The 15,712-nt window shown below is 40.5% G+C and overlaps 1 protein-coding gene across 3 annotated transcripts in view; it reads right to left on the reverse strand.

Annotated features, from left to right (window-relative positions):
• Positions 1–15,712, reverse strand: part of MPPED2 (metallophosphoesterase domain containing 2) — a 99,787-nt gene that overhangs the window by 56,329 nt on the left and 27,746 nt on the right. For all 3 annotated transcript variants that reach the window (XM_027902616.1, XM_027902617.1, XM_027902615.1), the window contains one exon: positions 4,429–4,610. In XM_027902616.1, the coding sequence (XP_027758417.1) occupies positions 4,429–4,610 (182 nt within the window). The remainder of the gene's footprint in view (positions 1–4,428; positions 4,611–15,712) is intronic.

Here is a 15,712-nt window from a genome sequence, read left to right on the forward strand (position 1 = left end):
GCAAAAGGAACACACTTTTAGGACAAAACCCTGAATGAAACATGCCTGGAGAGGAGATGAAGCCAGATAAAATGAGGGAATAACTAAGCTAGACCAGAGAGATTGAGAAAGGATAAAAGCGGGATGTGACCCTGCATTTTTAAACAGTGATAAGAAAAAAGCTTGATCTTACCATTGTGCTATTTTTGTACATTTTTTTTTCCCCCATTTAAATTACACTACCTTCAAGATCAAACACTATTTTGGCAGGTGTTTGGCTTAACAGTTGAGAATAAATTTAAGATTCCTACGGCACTGATGCATAAATTCAAGTGGAGACTGGAACCAAGTGTCTGTCCATAGTTCTGAGAGCAACACCACATTTCCACGTGGTCCTCTATTCCACGAAACAACCAGCAATTCCAAGCTGGTGCTGCTATTTTCCATAACTCACATTCCCACAAAAATGAATTTAAAGTAACTGGCAGTACTTTTCTGAGCACCACATTTACATATACAGCGCGTAACGAGAAAACCTCCACATTAAAATTGTGTAATCATTCTTTTCTTCTCACTTTAAGTAACGTGCTCAAGGAACTACAGTGCAGAAAAAAAAAAAAAAAGGTGAATTTTTATTTTAGCTCTGTCAACAACGTTTACACTAAAGGCAAGCATACATTACAGGCAAAGAAATATTTGTTCCTGTACAAACCCATATGTATTTGGCCACTAAACCATTCACAAAGCTTGTGGAGTCATTATCCCTCAGAAATTAAAAGATATAGACGTTCAAAACAAAAGCAAGACAAAAAAACATGAAACAATTAAGTTGCTAAATCCCAGAACAACTCAGGAAAAACCTAGCTAAATTCAACACTCGGCTCCACAGACAGTAACCAGCAGTAGTCTCACCTGCTGAATTTATTTTTGTGTACAACTACAGGATTTTGTCCAGTTTGTGCAGTAATATGCCTTGAGATAGAAGCCTTGCATGGAAAAAAAAACCCCAACAAACAAAAACCCAGAACCCCAAAATTAACACTGTAACCTCTAAAAATTTATAAAACTGGCTGTTTGAGAAAAAATTACCAAACGGGATGCAAATTATTCACACAAGTAAGGATATGCACAATCAGGCCCATCCTAATTGAGCACAATAAACATATCGACACTCATTAAAGATCTATCTGCCAGAATTTATTTTATCTTGGCTTCCCCTTCAGTTCTTATGGGTTATTCAATCACTTCCCATCGCCCAGGAAAGGAAATATTGCACTAGGAAGACAAGAGCTATAATTGGATATTTCTGTATTTCATTCCACATGTATGACTGAACGAGAATGGATGGGAAAAACATGAACAGAGATAATAATAGTAAGTTGAAACATTTAGCAAGAAACCCATTGGGCAGAGAATAACATCTCAATTCTTCCTCAGTACACAATGCTGTGTTTACTGCAAAATCAGCTAAGTTACCATAAGTGAGATTTTTAATGAAAACAATTATAAATTTAAAATAACTGTGTTTAAAGCATTTAACAGTCGCGAAGGTCAAGTGATTACAGCAGTTACAAGACCCAAGGGACATGTTCACACCAAAACAAAGTGAATAAATTACTTCAGCCAGTGTATGTAATCAGTAAGTGACCACAGAGGTTATTCAGTGTATAAGCCCAGATGACTGCCATGCAAAACCAATAATGAAAATGTAACAGCCAAAGGGAAAAAAAGCATAAAAAAAAAGTTGCAGGAAAGGTTGAGAACTAGGAGGAGTGGGAAAGAGAGCGTGGAAAGCACGTTCTGTGATTTGGCTGTGGAGGGAAGGAAGAACAATGAGTGTTAATGAAGGGGACAAATGAGGTGCTGAACACTTCTCCCAGGTGAGAGACCCAAATTGTTGCACCTCACAAACTATAAAACTGCAGGGCTGACAGAATTTTGCTCTCAGCCCCGTATAACTCTGGCACATGTAATGCCCAGTGAAGTACAAGCAAAGCAGGAGTTCAGAATTAATCACCTTTTAACTTTTCCCTTGGCTTTACTGCCCCCCCCCCCAAAAAAAAATATGGACAGTTATTGGTTTACATTTTATATTTATTGTTTATTTCATTGTACAGTCCTAGTGGAGATGAGCCCCTGTTTTTTAACCACAGAGTAGGTAAGACAAGCTGCAGAATGAAACCCAGTTTTGATCTCACTTCTCTCCCTCATGGCATAAAACGATAACAGGTGTGTTACCTTCATTACAGCTCCACAACACAACTGTCAGTGGAGCAAACCGTGCCCATGAAAGATTAGGAAAACCCTTTTCTATAAGGCCAACACTGTATTTGATGGCAGTTCTCACTCTGTGGCTTTGGAATGAAGTTCCTACCAAGTATGATGAAAAAAACATGCCTCCCACCACCCAGCAGAAGAGAAAGGAACCCCACTTGTTCCTGCCTGCCACTGGGATATATTTATTCATGTCACCACCTCACAACACTGAAGGTATTAAATCTTGACATTACACACAGTAAATAGTAAAATAGTAAATGGTAAAACACGATTACCCGTTCTGTAGGTAGGAGCCTGAAATAAAGGGGCAAAAGGATGTGCCTGACTTGCCTGTTTCGATTCCAGGTGAGGAAGGGACAGCACTGAAGCAAGTATTCACCAACAGGATAAGATTCCACAGGGGAATCAGTTTGCTGTTTCACCTTATGCCAGAAACCTAATGACTGGTATTGTCACGAAGATGAAAGTGCAAGTGAGTCCTGTGCATGTAAAACAGAGGGTTTTCTCTGCACCTGAAATATGAAAGCCTGAGCCCAAAGCCAGGAGGTCCTCCCACAGTCAAAGCTTCCAGTCTCAATGAATCTGACTGCCAAAGAATGCAAAATCTGCTCCCTCAGATAAGTCCTATCCTGACTTCTACAACAACTACACATATATGCTAAGGAAGTCCCATGGTAAATGATGGAGGCTGGAACACAACCCACCCAAAGGGTTGTAATTCTTCTGCTGCAAATGTTAAGCCAAGGACCTGTGTGATAAAACAACATCACCACGAAACACCTGGCAAACACAAGGAATTGGACATTATCACAAGGAACACTCAAAAATCTGAGGATGATGATTCCTACCCTGCCTCTTCCCTCGTCCTATGACATATCTACCTGCTTCTCCTACTGCTTCTAACTTCCCATTCCCAGAAAAAGGATAGTTTTGAGCCTATCAGATCCACCACTGCTTTCTAGAAGTAAGAAAAATAAAACTAGGTAACAGTGATGTGGCAGTATTAGGAAGCCCCAGCTCCACATGCACAGGAATAAAAAGAAGGAAAAACACTCTTTTAAAACTGGGCTGTGGAAATCAGAGGTCAGGTAAAAAAGAACAGCATGGAGGAAATGCAAAGGAGGATGAAAAGACAGACAGTGGAGAAGTTCTTCTATTTCCCTTTGTAAATCCAAAAGTTCTTCACATATCTCTTGAAGGGTCTGCCAAGGAACTCTAATGGAATAAAATGATGCTACTAAAGGCCTGTGGAGATGCTGCCATCACACAGCAGGCAAGGGAGTGCAGTGATGGAGGTAAAGCCTGATGACAAAGCTACGCTTGGAAAGATTTTTTTATATAATGCCGTAAATTCGTTCTAGCGTTTCCTGAAGATCAGCTGCTTGAGTCACCTTCAACTCTTGAGTACTTCCAGTGCAAGAGGTGGCATGGCAGTACACAGCCTGCTACTGATGGCATTTATAACAGGAGCATCCTGCACAATTCCCCTCCTTCATTCTGGTTTTCTGCTGTTGCAAAATTTAATCGCCCTCAGCTCCGGCAATATCGAGGCACTGCTGTCAAACACCAGCAGAACATGAAAGGTATTCTTATCAAAGGGAGGCTGACTGCCTGTGGTCCAACTTAAAATGCCAGTATTCTAACTCAATGTGAATGCCACTCCAAAAAAAGAAAAAAAAAAAAAAAATCTCCTCTTCCAAACAGTTTTATTGATTCTGTCATTCTATATCCTGGGAAGAAGGACTTTCATCATTTCCAATTATGTTGTAGCTTCCAGCACTGCTTAAAAGTTATGGTGAACCCAAAACTGTTGCTCCCAACGGATTTAACCCCCCCCCCAGCATCAGCTAATGGGACACTGTATGCATTCCTAAGAGGTGCCACCACCTCCGTGGGACACTCATAGGGCTATGCAGTTCTTGTTGTGGAATGACAGAACCTTTTCCCCCCCAAAATGATGCAGAAATACAGCAAAGTAACCTAAATTTGTCGTAATTAACAGAATTAGACCAAGGCTAGAAACAGCACATCACATGAGGACAAGTGAAGTAAGGGGTGGGGGAGCAGGGAGGGGGGGGAGATTTTCAAGTGCTCTAATTCAATTAGGAGGCGGTGACTGACACTCGGACGGGGGAGGTTAATTGGGGTCACCCAAACGCAGTAATTCCTTACCTAACCAGTCATTAAACTTCTTAACCTCTGAGGGCAGTCCCAGCTCGGTGAAATCGCCCGTGTGGAGAAGGATGTCCCCATAAGGCATCTGGATGCCATCTGTTCTGGAGTGCGTGTCTGAGACGCAGACAAATCGCGTGTGGCCCGCCGGTTTCGGAGTGTCATACGGGATGGGGTCGACCCTAAAGCAGACACATAAAGATCTCGTAACAGTTACAAGGTTAAAACCCCTCACATCTATTATTTCAGGTATCAGCACAGATCTCTCTCTGCAAAAGGGTGAGCGCACACACACACACACACACATCCATTTACACACGCCGTGCTGAAAAAAAGGACCACAGCGCTTCCTAAATACTTACCTGGGAAGGAAAGAAGGAAGGAAGATTAAAATATACACAAGGTATGGCCACTTTCTGATACTACAGTCAGTTTAAACATTTTGGGGGGGGGGGGGAATGGATTTAAGAGACTTTGAATTCAGATCCATGTTTTCCATCTCCTCTGCCTGGTGCACGGATGGGTACACAGGTCATTAAATAACAGGTCTCACAGGTGGGCCAGGAACAGGCTCTCACTGGAGATGAGCAGCTTAGCAGCTGATTTTGTTCAAGGGCACAGGCACTCCTACAGATTCCAGCACGAATATTTGTTTACACGCAATCAGGTGCGTTCAGGAGTGCTCTGATGAAACCTGGAAACTGCAGAACTGAGTTTAATGGCAACTTCTTAGACCCACAGAGCTCACCTTCCCAGAATCTATAAAGTCAGGAACTGATGTGCTAGAGCACTAAACAACCACAGAAAAAAAAAAATAAATCTTTTTCTATAGCCAACGATGTTAAAAATTTAATTCAACTGGTTATTTGCAAGCTACATTTGGTAATTTGATCTTATCAACTACAGGGGATCACAGAAGTTTCATCCTGTTTTATTTAAGCAGAACAGAGAAAAATAATAGGTAAGAGAAATGCTTTATGCATACTTGGTGGTTAGAAGTTCTAATTTGTAGCAGAATAACTTAAACATAAAAGGCAACCCATTGCCTACTATAGAACAGCAATTATTTCTCTGCAGAGTTACCGTAATTTGATTTGCTCAGCACTTGAATAGCACAACATCTGGATTAGTGCCACAGAAAATGCCATCCCAATTCCACAAAGCTTCAGCTCATTCCATTGATGTGCCACTTTGATCACGGTCAGAGCTTAACTCCTAAATACCTCAAAATTTCTAGTTATGAAATTGAAGCTATGTCAGAATAATAGTCCACTTACATCTCGAGTCATCAGAGCAGTGAAACCAAGCTCTAAGTACTTTAAAGCATCCAAAACAAAGCTGTTCTAAGATTTACTGGGACGAACTGGCAGAACAGACATTTAAAAAAAAATCAGGGACTGAAAGTAAAAAGAAAATTAAACAGGTTTTATTAGTTTTGGTCTCCACACCAAAAAGAAAAACAATTATCACACATCCCTGTGAATCTGTTTGTCTTAAATCCCCACAGCTGTAATGAGATGCATGACCAGTAATAGGAAATAAAGCACAAACCCTAAGAAAAATACAGACTTTAGAAGGATTGTTTTAGTTTACTGAACTGTAAACTAAATTAGTATTTAGTATTTACTATACAGTGAACTGTGTCAAAACTTCTACTTGTGTTTGCAACTTCAGCTCCCTACATAGGTGAGAAAAACCAAAACCAATTCAGTTCCCTGCACTGGGGAGCTTTAAAGTGGTTCCAGACATCAAATTCCAAGTGGGTATGTCCTGGTCTCCAATGGAAAAACATCCCCATAAATGCACTTACTAACAAGATTTTACCAAGTTAGAATTTAACCTGATAAATATTAGTGGGGGAAGGGGTATAGGGCAGATATTCTTTGTTACACTGCATTTTCCTAGGTACCATAGTTAGTATTTGTAAATAATTATATATTAATTATTTGGTAAATAATTAATTTCCAATCAAACTGTATTTACCATAAAAATACCACATCTGCTTGCTGTGGGCCACTGAATTAATTTCCAGAATTCAGGCTCTGCGAGACCAAGTTTACTTTAAAAACAGATTCTACTGCTGGCTGGACTGGATGGGAAGAGGTATTTTGGTAGATAACTGGTTTTTTGGGTTTGGTATTGTACCTCCTATTCCACTCAAGGTACCAGGTACAATTATCTGAGCCTTGCAGCTGGTTGCCACTGCAGAAACAATCAATGGATTTTTCTTCTCTGCAAGGGTCTGAAATTAATAAGGTTATTATTACAGAGAAAAAAATTCATTTAACCCAGGAAATTGCCCTGGCAAGGTGGGCAGAACTGCAATTATAGGACATAAAGCTTTTGTACTTGGTGCCCCAACTTTTTCCATCCCACGTCACACAGTAAACATAAGGGTCTCCAAATCAACACACAAACCTCCACACTTCCAAGTGTATTTATCCCAGACAACAAAAATAAATAAATAAACACCAGCTTTCGTCACCACCACAAAACCTCGTTCAGAGAAATCTCTGCCTGAGCCGTGACCAGCAGTGCCTGCCCCTGGGGAGTCCAATTTTGTTTGTACACAGCAGCTACGCTTTTGCTGTTCTCTGCAGTTTGCTTCCAAACGAGCCCTGCTTTGCTCCAGGCAATCCCCATGAAGAGCGTGGCACCAAAATCTGCTTTCGGATTTTTTTCTATTCATGCAATGACTCACTTACAGAAAATTCTATAATCAAAATTCATTAAGTTCCTGACCCTTCTTTCTCTTCTTTACTAACACTGTAATGTTGCCAAGTAACCTTTTTTCCTACACTTTAGCTTTCTTCTCTTATTCAGCAGCGCTTGCCTACTAAGTATTTGAGAGTGAGATACTGAGGGTTATTGTGTTCAGTGCCATCAATTTATCTTACTCAAAATAGTCCTTCAATAGAAACTTAATAAAAGTGGTGTTACTGCCAGTCCTAAAGGCTTAAGCTTTCTTTTCACTCACAGCTACAGCATGGCAAACAGTAATACAGGAATCTTCTCTTCTGCTGCATCACGAGGGGATTGGCCTCTGAAGGCAAAGCACTGCCTGCTCAGCTTTTGGGGACACCCTGGGTTGTGATCACCTCACAGCCCAGCAGCTGGGAATTACAGACTGGCATTTCTAAAAGCCCTGTAATAGTTACGCATCCGACCCTCACTGCAGTCCAACAGCAGATAAAACAATTATTTCAGCCCTGTCCGCCACCACTCTGCTCAATCAGAGCGCACACCTAAGAAACTCGACTTAATTCTTTACACCTTTGTTCCAAACACAATCTATGCAGCTGACTCTGACACTTCTCCATCACCACCAGCACTTTAATTTTTTTCGGTCTTCTTGGTGTGACAGACTGAAACGCTTCACAGATTATTTGATTACTGGATTTGGAAAAGCACGCTCATGGAGACATGTTCATACATTAGGATTAATACAGTAATCAGAAAGTAGAAGAAAGTGACCTAAAATAGCCAACTATCAAAATTAATGAGGATTCTTTTTTTTTTTTTGCTTTAAGTTAGTAAATTACTTTGAGCTTCCTTTACAAACAGTTATTAATAGATATTTATCGCTCCTAAGATACGTTACACCTTAGAAAATCGGGCACTTGGCTGGTTTTAAAAAAGTCCATGTAAGACCCAGAAACAAATCCCATAAGGCAGTTGAGCAATGACTGCTTTCTAAGACCCTGACAGTAATATAAGATCTGTCACATTTAATGCATTTATGACAAGGGTTCAGGAATCAGAGGGGACGGCGTAACCTTCATACACTTCTATAAGAACCTGGTTTATCAGATAAACACTTGGCATTACTAAACTGCCCTCACCACCACTCAGGTACAAACCCCAAATCTGAGTTCTTCACACGTTGCTGCAGCCGAACCTCACTTTCCTCATCCACCAAACAGTAAGTTCCATCGTGTCTTTGTGCTCTGAAAGCGGAGATTAAATAAGCAAGAGAACGCGCGACATAAATTCAGAAACTCGCAGGAGAGGAACACGCTGGGCCTCTCACATGCACAGAGGAAAAGGACTTGATTTAGGGTGTCATGCTGTGGGACAGACATGGAAGCTGTGCATTTCAGCCCAAGCTTGCACCAGTTACTCATAACGATGTCGTATAAATCAGCAGCGCAGCCCCCCTACAGACACAGCTGCAGGCACAGCCACACTCCACACTGGGACCCTGTCTCAAAAAAAATCCAGGGAGGACGCAAGCAGCGTTTTCCTGAAAGAAATATTAAGTCTGATTGCGAAGGATAATTCTGCATGGGTGAGTTTAAACGCTGAAAATAAGGGTCTTGGGCTGGGTTAGCCGGTCCCTGGGAACGCCTGTGCTTGGAGAGCCAAGCCCAGAGCCTGTTTGCTCCCCTGCTCTCTTGGGCTTTGAGATATGCAGACTCCAAATCCCCTCTTAGAGCACAATTCCCAAGAAACCAATTCATCCATGAGGATGGAATAAAAATCTCAACCATTAAGCCAGGAAAAATTTCCAGTACCTAGCATCGAATAAATCACTCCGACCAGCGCGGCACCTACGCTGGATAAAACATTTACAGATGCTGAAAATCCCTCCTCCAGCCCCACCTCCTACAACTCAAACCAGCATTGTTCCTGCTTACAATCCACCAGGCTTCAGGCTGGCTCTGCTGGCACTGCTTCAGGTGAACGGGGCATTTCCAAATGCACGAGCAGTCCTGTGACAAACAGGCCCGATGTCCCTCCTAGACTGCGCCACGTCACGTGCTGGGGCTTTTCATCTCAATAATTACTCCGCTGGGCATATCTCTGACTGAATTTGTGGGTTTGGTTTTTTTATGACATCTAAATTAGCATTCATTACACATCCACTTATGCACAGACTTCAGGTCTCTGCGCCACATAAAGTCCGTGTGTGTTGCTGCACTTACTCAGTCCTGGGAATCACTTGCAGACATGCTATCTAGGAACTACTTCATATTTAAAACATATCTGTATAACTGGTTTTTAAAAACCCACCTACTCATACTTGCTATGAGCAGTCATCACGGTATTTATTTACGGTCTAGCTCCCTCTTGTAAAATTTCATGCTCTTCTTGCTACTCCTATTTTCAAAATCTGAAAGCCAAATACTTCTTCAAAGAGCCAGTTAGCTTGGTATATTTATTTTAGGATTAAAATGCAAACATTTTCTGCAAAAACACTTTTTAAATAGGCTTGTTTCTTAGTGCTGTTGGTTCCCCCTCCTCAACTGAGGGAATGAAAGACAATTGTTTTGAAACCGGAAAACAAAAGCAATAAATTTTCTACATCTTCAGGGTTTTGTGTGTTTGATTTTTTGGTGGTTGTTGTTGTTTTGTTAGGTTTTGTATGTGTTTTTGGTTTGTTTGGGGGGTTTGGTTTGTTTGTTGTTGTGGGTTTTGTTTTTTGGGGGGTTGTTGTTTTGGTTTTTTTTTCTTAATTCATACCTCTGTCTCGACACATGTTCCCTCTGGCATGGAAAGTTCATGAGAAAAATTATGGGAATGAATGGGAATTTCTGTGAAAACCTCTTGCTACAGCATTTAGAGTATTTGTTTCCGTATGCAAATCTCACAGCTTTGTAAATTGTGATATTTGTTACTGCTCTTAAAGCCAGCCCCAAGTCCTGGAATAGGGTGATCATGTGAAACCTGTGGCTTAATTATTTTTGTCAAAATACGTCAATAAGTCTCTCAGTTGAAGAAAAATGCCTAAAATGCACTTGTATGCCCTGCAGCATCCAAAAAAAAAAGGGAATGAAAGCAAAAGATGTGTAATGTTCCTATCAAAAAAAAAAAAAAATATCTCAGGACTATTAGGCCAACTTCATAACTTTAGAACCAGGTTTTAATGCCACAAACTAGAAGGACTGTGCTGAAATCAAACTGCAAATGTGTCTACATTTTGAAATAAAAATTTAACATCTCAATTTAAAAAGCTTCCAAACATTACCGTAAACGTACTGTCATTTAAGTGTCTTAAAATGCAGTGTCGCTGAAGTTTAGCTGAGCAGACTGATAGAAACATGGACACTTGACTGCAGACTCCATACATCATTAGATTAAAAACAGCAACTCCAGCACCAAGAGTGGAGCAGAAACAGCGTCCCATTCTTCTTTAGAACTTCCTCAGAATCATCTGAGCTGCTTCCCTGTCCCAAAGAGCGAAGTTTCCAGGGCCTGTGTGCCCAGCACTGCACCTCCCAGCCCCTCTCTGGACACAGATCCCTAAATCTGGCAGGCAGCTTGGAAAACCCAGACATTTTCTTAATCATTCTACGGAAGCACTCTTTATTTTTTACAATCACCACCGTGACAGCACCCATCTCAACACCCAGCACCTCAGCTCCCCTGTGTCCCTCAGCTGCAGGGTAAATGCAGTCCTAAATGAGACCCTACATGATGTCACACAAACCTCGTGCCCTCTGATGAAAGGTGGACAGTCTGCAAATCCTTGGGCATAAACTCAGCACATCACACAGACACCCAGTCAGAAAAAAACCATATATATGCCCATACACAGAGCTGATTTTGGGACAAAAACACATGCTGGAGACACAAAGCCAAACACTGATTTCCTCTCAGCAAACACAACGAACACCAAAATGTGGCATTGCTTTAGCTGGCCACTGGCAGCCATTAATTGTTTAAATCCTACATATTAATGCTTTTGTTAGGTTTGACTCCATCTTCCAGTATGGCCAGACATCAAGACAACATCTGGTTTTGCCTCTGACTGAAAAACAAAGGGATGCAAATACCTTTCAACACTCTGACTGGTAGGCTTTATTTGTACAAGCACTGGTATCTAAGAATAGGTTACCCCAAACCTGCTGGAAAGCCACACCTCTTCTGGAAACCTCCATGCACGTGTGTCACCCACCAAAGCCTTAGAGGGTTCTGGAAACTGTAAAACAGAGGTCTGATATTTATTTCAGAAATGGCATTAATTGTGTCTCGGTGCGATGCTGGGAAAAAAAAAAAATAAATTACATTTACAAACCCACAGGAGGATTCAATGCACTGCTCAGCAGCTAACTGCTAACGCTTCCAACAATTATAGCTGCAGGGAAATGATGGATCTTTTTATTACAGGTTCTGGAGCTGTTTTACTTGCACTGAGATTTATGAGATTAAACAGAAAAGACCTACATTATCCACCGTCATCATCTGGGCAAACTTAAGAAAAACTCTCTTTTATAAGGAATTTATAATAATACATCTTCTCAGCCTGATTTAAACCTCAACTAATTTAGAGCCCAAACTCTGTTAATCTCACATTCTGGTCGGTAATAAAACCAGAAAGAGCTAAAATCTAGATTTTCTATGGCACTCTTTGGGGGCAAATAGTCAGCTGGTCTGTTCTGAAGTACCTTAACCTCCTCCTTCCATGTTAATGGGAACTGAGAAACTGAGTTGCTTGAGCACTTCTGAAAATCCTATTAATCATCCCTTTGCAAAGACAAAATTTCTTTTTAGTCAACGAAATACCTTCTAAAATTTGGGTATCGGTGGCTTTCCAAAGGTGAGAGAAGCTCAGCAGAACTGAAAAATGTACCAATACCAGTACCAGCATCACACCGAGGCCCAGCCAGCAGTTTCCTTTAAATAAAATAGTGAACTGCCATTTTTATGCTGGTATGGTTTCAATTTAAATTCATTAAGAATCACTTTTCCCACATTCTTTTGTTGTTGTTGGGGGACTGCTATAAATTACGTCATCCCCCCACCCTGACAGAACTCATTTGCTGATAAAACTACACCTACTAGGAGGGTGAGTCAATAAAAATCTGCTTTCAGTGTACAGAGCTTATTTCCCAACTCTAAGCTCTACAAACACCAACTCATTAAATATACTGAAAAAGTACAATGTGGCATCCCAAACTGAGATCTAGTTTTAATTTAAGGACAGTGAAGTTTGAAAAATACACATTGAAAAATACACTTGGGAAGAGTGAGGCTCAATTAATGTGTGGTTTCCCTCTAACCATTTCAACTGCAGGAATCATAAAATAGGGTGGATTTATTTCTAGGATGGAAACCACAGAGAAGGCTTTAGCCCTTGCTTCAACAGTAAAACAGTTTTTCCCAAGATGTAATGCAAAAAAAAAAAAAATCACCCCAAAACAAACAGATCTCCAGGACACAATAAATTTAATTGTTTTTGTTCAATATGCCATCTTTCTCAGAAATGAGGACAATTCTGGTTAGAGGGACCAAAGGTCACAAGGTTCCATCAAAAAAGAATTGTATAAGCACGTTTTGCAGTATGTGTATTCCATTTTTTTCATGCCTATTTAAATTAAGAATCAAATCTGGAAATGTCCTAAAATGTACAGAACTCATCAGCATAATCCATTACTTTTTCTTAGAGATGATAAACTCAGCAAGTAGAAAATAACTCTTTAAGTAATAGGGAAACTGAGCAACTGGACCCTGAAGATGAAATTCTGAGAAGTGATTTTCCCCAGAATTTGCTAGCAAACCTAAAATCTTGTCACGTTTCAGACACAAATATTCAGTGTTTAGATACCCACAGGATTAAGCCCCAGAGTGTTTGCAGAGGATCACTCGAGGCTGGTTGCCCCAAAATATATTTGGTCTAAAAGCACAGTGACTACTTGAAATTTCAGCCCGAGAAACATAAGTGCTCTTGTTTAAACCACAAGTTAAGCACACAGTGCGAGCAAGAAGCTCTGCCCTTTGTCTTCTCAGTCGTTTTCCCTTCTGACCTGTAGGTATCACCCTCTCCAAGGATGGGATGCAATTCAATCTCCACGCAAGCAAAGTGCTGGCCCTCCCCTAAAAACAGGCGGCTTATCAAGAGTCCCTCCCCTGCTCTGCCTTATGATTTGACTTCCACAGGGGTGATGGAACTGAGTCAAAAAAAACCACAAAAAACCCAAACCTGTTCAAAGGAAAGACAATTCATGCTGGGCAAACACTCCCAGTTCCAATTTTTGAGTTACTAAAAGGCACAGAGTGCCATCAGCACGCCTGTGAAATTGTCACTGATGTCAGTAAGAGATTGGTGAAAAAAACCCAGACTGGGACGTGTAACTCGGAAAGAAATTTCCTGGTATTCATGTAGCATGATATACTATTTTGAGCCAGTAAATTGGCAGGCATCATATGTTATCTGCAAAATGAATTTTTGTATCTGAACCAGTATGAAAATCTGTTGCTGTTAGGAGGAATATTCTCTCCTGCACCTGAGCTCTGACAAACTTCTTGAAGGTATTAGTCACAAAAAGCTTCCCATCAAAATCCAAGCATCTAACACTTGTTTTCCTACTCAATGAAACTCTTCATAATAGCCATGCTGTCCTAAAAGGCCTTCTGCCACTAAGTCTCGTGGATATGAACTATTTCAGCCCTTGTCAAAGGTTTCTTTTCATTTGTCTACCTCCTAAGGTTTAAGAAGCTTTCTGCAGGGAAGAGGATAATATACAGGCAGCAATTTAGCTCTCCTTCTAAAGTTAAGTCCTAGTTTTTAATAGGAATAGAGAAGAGATTATTAAAGTAGCTTCCACCAACACAAAAATACAGGTTACCTGTGCTCAGCATCCAGGTGACCAAAATGCTTAGTTCTACATTAAAATGGTTAACTGGAATTAGGTAAACTCTCATGTTATATATACACAGCTGGTTTAATATCTGTGCACTCCTAGAAATCCCATTGCCCCAAATTTTGACACCAGTTCTCTTAAGCTCAGCTTGAACTCTAGAGCTAGACTGGTGAGAGTTGGGAATCCGTCTCAGGGTATATAGAAAAACAAAGTTACTTCATATAATTTTCTTTGTTGTAAGGGGAGGAAACAAACAAAACAACGAAAAAGCAAACAAAGAAAACAAAACAAGCAAAAAAAAAAAAAAAAACAAAAAAACCAACAACCAAGAACTGATTTCTGATCTTAGATACGCTTCAGCCTTTCATGGAAACTTCGCTGGAGACACAGGAACATCAAAGATAACTTTGGGCATAAAATTCTCCTGGAGACAATTTAGCACTTTCATCTTTCCATCCTTTACCTTTGCAGTGCAATTGTCTTCATTGCAGCTAACAGGGTCTCCCTGACACACACACACAGCTAACACAAAATCCAGCCACAGAGCTGACCTGGATTCAATCAGCAAACTGCTGCAATTCCGTGGTGACTGGGTTGGAGAGGGCCTGTAGTGCCACAGATACTGAAAGCAGGTTCTGTGTTTGTAAAACACTGCCAAACACAGTCCCAGCTAAAGAGATTCTATCAGATAGCTCTCTCCCTCTTTCCTCTCTCTCTCCAGTATTAAATAACTTATGACAAGGAAACCACAGGTCAAATAGTACACATTCCACAATATTTCAAGATACAAACATTCATTCAAGTGAGAAAAGGGTTGGTAGATAAAGCTATAGCAGGTGGGGGAGAGAAAAAAAAAATCTCATGTCTGCACTAGCAGAAAGCTGCACAAAGGTAACTCCAGCTGGAGGTACTCCCTAGAAATGCACAATTCATTCTTAGTTTCTTCCCCTTCTCATTTTCTTTTTCAAATCTCACTCATTACTTGGTGTCCTTGTTCACTTTCTCCTAAACCACAAGTATTGTGTGACAGAGGCTGCTGAATTCGGGACAATGTCTTCACCTAGAAAATACAAAATATTTTCTGGATAGAAACCAGCACTGAGTTGTTTTTTTTGTTGCACCGTCACTTTAACTTGTCTGTGGCATTTATTTGACACACATCACATTTAGACAGTGTTATGAGAAGCAGTGCTGCATATACAATCAGGAGGTTTTATCAATAATGTAGTTAATAGGCAGAGGGTTTGTGGGCAGCCACAGTGTTACAGGTTATCTGAGAACATTTCTGTTGTGCTTATACTTCTATCATAAAAATTAATGGCTTAAAAGTCCTCAGTGGGAGTATCTAGGACATTCATATTTATCAGAACTGTTACTGGCTTCTGCAGTTAGCAATTATTCTTACCGCATTAAACCGATTATTTCCGAAGATGTATCCCCAAAAATCAAATAAATCCAAAAATGAATTATAGTCAAGACAGAAATTTACCTCAGGGATACTTTTAGAAAACTCAATTTAAAAACACATTTACTTTTGCCTCTGTGCCACTAACAAAGGCAGGGGGAAAAGAGGGCAGAACAAGAGAGTCATTTTGCTTTCGATGTTATCTACGAGTCAATTCCAAAGCCAAATGAGCTGAAACCCCTCAACATACAGCTTCTATACCTGAATAGCAGTAAGGTATTATCACATACAACTC

The sequence above is a fragment of the Empidonax traillii genome, unplaced genomic scaffold (assembly GCF_003031625.1).
Source record: "Empidonax traillii isolate 1590-97213 ecotype Southwest subspecies unplaced genomic scaffold, ASM303162v1 scaffold891:size446522, whole genome shotgun sequence".
Taxonomy (NCBI): domain Eukaryota; kingdom Metazoa; phylum Chordata; class Aves; order Passeriformes; family Tyrannidae; genus Empidonax; species Empidonax traillii.